At 40.7% G+C, this 4,029-nt stretch overlaps 1 protein-coding gene across 1 annotated transcript; it reads left to right on the forward strand.

The window, feature by feature from the left end:
* Positions 1 to 1,793: 1,793 nt before the first annotated feature.
* On the forward strand, positions 1,794 to 3,209 carry LOC133068033 (zinc finger and SCAN domain-containing protein 21-like). The gene is given in 3 exon segments (XM_061159114.1): positions 1,794 to 2,310; positions 2,313 to 2,374; positions 2,376 to 3,209. Coding segments are annotated over 3 exon segments (1,413 nt in total).
* The last annotated feature ends 820 nt before the right edge of the window (positions 3,210 to 4,029 follow it).

Below are 4,029 nucleotides of genomic sequence, written 5' to 3' on the forward strand. Positions count from 1 at the left end.
TGCTTTCAAGGTTTTCTCTTTATCTTTGTTGTTCATCTGTCTAACTATGATGTGACTTGGTATGCTTTTCTTTGTAATAATTCTTTATGGGGTTTGTTGTTTCTTAGCTCTGCAAGGTCATTTTTTTTTAAATACTGTAAGTTTCAACCATATGTCTTGAAAGTGTTTTCTTGTTTTTTTTATGATTCATTTTCAATTATGGAAACTTCAATTCCACATTTGAGTATGTGGAACTTCAATTCCACATATACTATACCTCTAGATACTGTCCCACTTGTTAGGAGATGCTATGCATCTTCTTAATATTTTGTTTCCCCCTCATTGTTTTCAAATTAGTAACTTCTATTGCTCTATCCTCAAGTTTACATACTTTTTTTTTTATGGTATCTCTAATATGCTGTTAATCTTATCCAGTGAATATTTTCATTTTGGTGAATGTATTTTTCAGTTCTATAATTTTTATTTAATTCTCTTTTGTTTCTAGTTTTGTGCAAAATTTCTCACTGTTAACCCATTATATTTTCCTTTAAATTGGATGTATCTATAATTGCAACTTTAAAAATCTTTATTTTTAAGTGCTACATCTGAATTATTATAGGACTAAATTTTAATAATTGCTTTTTCTCCTAACCATGAATCACCTTTTCCTATATCTTTGCATATGTGATGTTTATTATTGTGTACTGGACATTATAAGAACTGTGTTGTAAACATTCTGGATTCAGCTATATTCCACTCAAGAGTATTAATTTTGTTCTAGCAGGTAGTTAACTTGGCTAGGCTTAAAATCTTAAAATCCAAACTCTATCTCCCTTATAAATGGCAGGAGCTAGAATCTCTTCCCAAGTCTTTCATTTTCCAGCTGTTGCTTTTTCACCAGACCCATTAGGGTCTCTCTGGGGCAGGTACAGTTTACCGGTCAAACAAGAGTTTAGGTGAAATTTGTAAACAAATTCTGAAATTCACCTTTCTTTGTAGCTCCCTCTCTTCCAGAATTCTACCCCTGAATTTTCCAGTCTAGAACTCTGTTCTTTTTTATCCGAAGCCAATAAAATTGCAGCTTTCTGTTACCCAGAACCTGGTGCAGTTTGGGATGTACTCTCAAAAGAGATACATACTCAAAAATCTCACTGATTGCAGTTCTATCTTTAAGGATAGATGCCCTCTAGTATCTGAGTTTGTAGTTCTCCAGTACTTTCAGTCAGGGGGGTTTAAATATATTTTTGTTTAATTTCATTATAGTTATTATCTGCAAGAAGGTTATTTTGGCTAAGTTACTCTGCCATTTCTAACAGCCTATATCTAATATATTTTCTTACATTATTTTTTTTTCCAGTTAATATTATCTCATTTGTCTTTTTGCAAGGCTATTTACTGTGTGATGTGCTTTGTGTGCTCTGATAGGTATATTCATTACGTCTGTTGGTTATTTGGATTCAGAGCCTTTAATTTGATCTTCACATAAGAAATGTGAAGCCTCGCGAGTCATAACATTATTCTCTGCAGTCAGTTCAGTCTGTAAAGCCTGGTAAAGCATTATTAGAAGGTAGAAAACCACTCATTTTTATGTTATAATGTAATACTAAGTCTTTTAATGAATTCAACTTTTAGTAATATACTTTTTTTTTATTTTAAAAGGGTTTTGAGGCACGTTGAGGTGTCCCAGCGGCCCAAGCGGCTCTGACTCATGGTTTAACATGTAGCCCTCAAGAACCAGAAACCCACAGGAACCGATATTCCTGCTCCACGGAATCCTGTCTGTAGTGACAGCTGTTATCTGGAGTACCTCCGAGATGAAGGTGCTGGGCATGGCCACAGTTCTGGGCCCCAGGCCTCCACAGGAGCAGGGGCCTGTGATTGTGAAGATTAAGGAGGAGGAAGAGAAAGGGAAGCGTCTTCCCATGGAGATATTCAGCCAGCGCTTCAGGCAGTTTGGGCACCACGACACCCCTGGCCCCCGGGAGGCGCTCAGCCAACTCCGGGTGCTCTGCTGCGAGTGGCTGCGGCCCGAGATCCACACCAAGGAGCAGATCCTGGAGCTGCTGGTGCTCGAGCAGTTCCTAACCATCCTGCCCCCGGAGCTCCAGGCCTGGGTGCAGGAGCACGGCCCTGAGAGCGCGGAAGAGGCCGTCACTCTCCTGGAGGATCTGGAGCGGGAGCTGGATGAGCCGGCGCCACAGGCTTCCCCACCTCCCCGCGAGCAGAAATGGTCGTGGGAGAAGATGTCACCCTCAGGAACGGCAGAGGAGTCCCTGAGCAGCCCGCAGCTAGAGTCTGTGGAGACCAGTCACAGATACGAGTCTTGGGGGCCCCCTACATCCAAGAGACTGGTGAAGAGGAGAAATTCACTCCACCACTGAGGAAGGTTCGAGATCGTTAAGTCGAAGACCCAGAATGAGGAATCAACAGATAAGGAGGGAAGTTCTGAAGAATCTCATGCAGAAGGATTCAGAGGGGATACACTTCCCATGAGTATTGCCGATAAATGTGAGGCCAGGTTAGAAAGGCAGTGGGTAAATCCAGAAAAGGAGAGAGAAACAAAAACCCCTCTCCAAGACAAAGGTTCTGCCAAATGTAGAGAAGTAGTGACTAAACCTGCCCCAGAAGAGAGACGTTACATATTCGCTGAGTGTGGGAAGGCCTTCAGTAATAGCTCCAACCTCACTAAACACCGGAGAACACACACTGGGGAGAAACCGTATGTGTGCACCAAATGAGGGAAGGCTTTTAGCCACAGCTCCAACCTGACCCTTCACTACAGAACACACCTGGTGGACCGGCCCTGTGACTGTAAGTGTGGGAAAGCCTTCAGTCAGAGCTCAGACCTCCTTAAGCACCAGCGAATGCACACTGAAGAGGCCCCTTACCAGTGTAAAGATTGCGGCAAAGCCTTCAGTGGCAAAGGCAGCCACATTCGCCACTACCGAATACATACCGGGGAGAAGCCGTATCAGTGTAACGAGTGTGGGAAGAGCTTTAGTCAGCACGCGGGTCTTAGTTCTCACCAGAGACTCCATACTGGAGAGAAGCCGTATAAGTGCAAGGAGTGTGGGAAAGCCTTCAACCACAGCTCCAATTTTAATAAGCACCATAGAATCCATACTGGGGAAAAGCCCTATTGGTGTAGTGATTGTGGGAAAACATTCCGTAGTAAGTCCAGTCTTTCCAAACATCAGAAAGTCCACACTGCAGAGGGAGAAGGATCTTAACTGTCAGGTAGGATCTCTTGGTGGTTTTTGTTTTTCTAACTTTAGAACGTGAAAGCTAGATACAGCCCAGTAATTGCAGAGTTAACTATGAAGTAGATTTTGTTTGTTTGACTCAATCTCAAGGGGATGGAGTGAGAGCTCAGGCAGGGACAGGGTGGGTTCCTCACCTGCCCACCAACTCACCGGGGCAGGGTCCCCTCACCACACTTCACGTCCCATACACCATGCCGGCATTGCCTTTTGTATAGTTGCACTGCTGTGTATCCAGTATAATTAAAGAACAAGCATTAAAACTGTTTAGCTGTTTTAGGATATACTCAAGATTATGACTTGTAAAGAAATGAGCCATGTTGAACACAGTTTAATCGGATTCAGAATAAACTTAAAAGTTCTTGTAAAAAAATAAATAAATAGATAAATAAAAGGGTTTTGATTAAAAAACTAAAGTATAGTGATTTACAATATTATATTAGTTTTAGATGTACAACATTGTGTTTCAAAAATTTTATGAATTATAAATTCATAATTAAATTTTAGTGAATTATACTCCACTTAAACTTATTATAAAATATTGGCTATATTCCATTTGTTGTATATATATCCTTGTTGTTTATTTTATACATATTAGTTGTACCTATTAATTCCCTACCCCTACCTTGTCCCTCCCCCATTCCCTCTCTCTAGTGGTAACTACTAGTCTCTTATCTGTTAGTCTCATTCTCTTTTGTTATATATATTTGTTTATTTTTTAGATTCCATACATAAGAGATAACCTACAGTTTTTATCTTTCTCTATTTCACTAAGAGTAATACCCTCTAA

Source organism: Dama dama, chromosome 13 (assembly GCF_033118175.1).
Source record: "Dama dama isolate Ldn47 chromosome 13, ASM3311817v1, whole genome shotgun sequence".
Classification (NCBI taxonomy): Eukaryota; Metazoa; Chordata; class Mammalia; order Artiodactyla; family Cervidae; genus Dama; species Dama dama.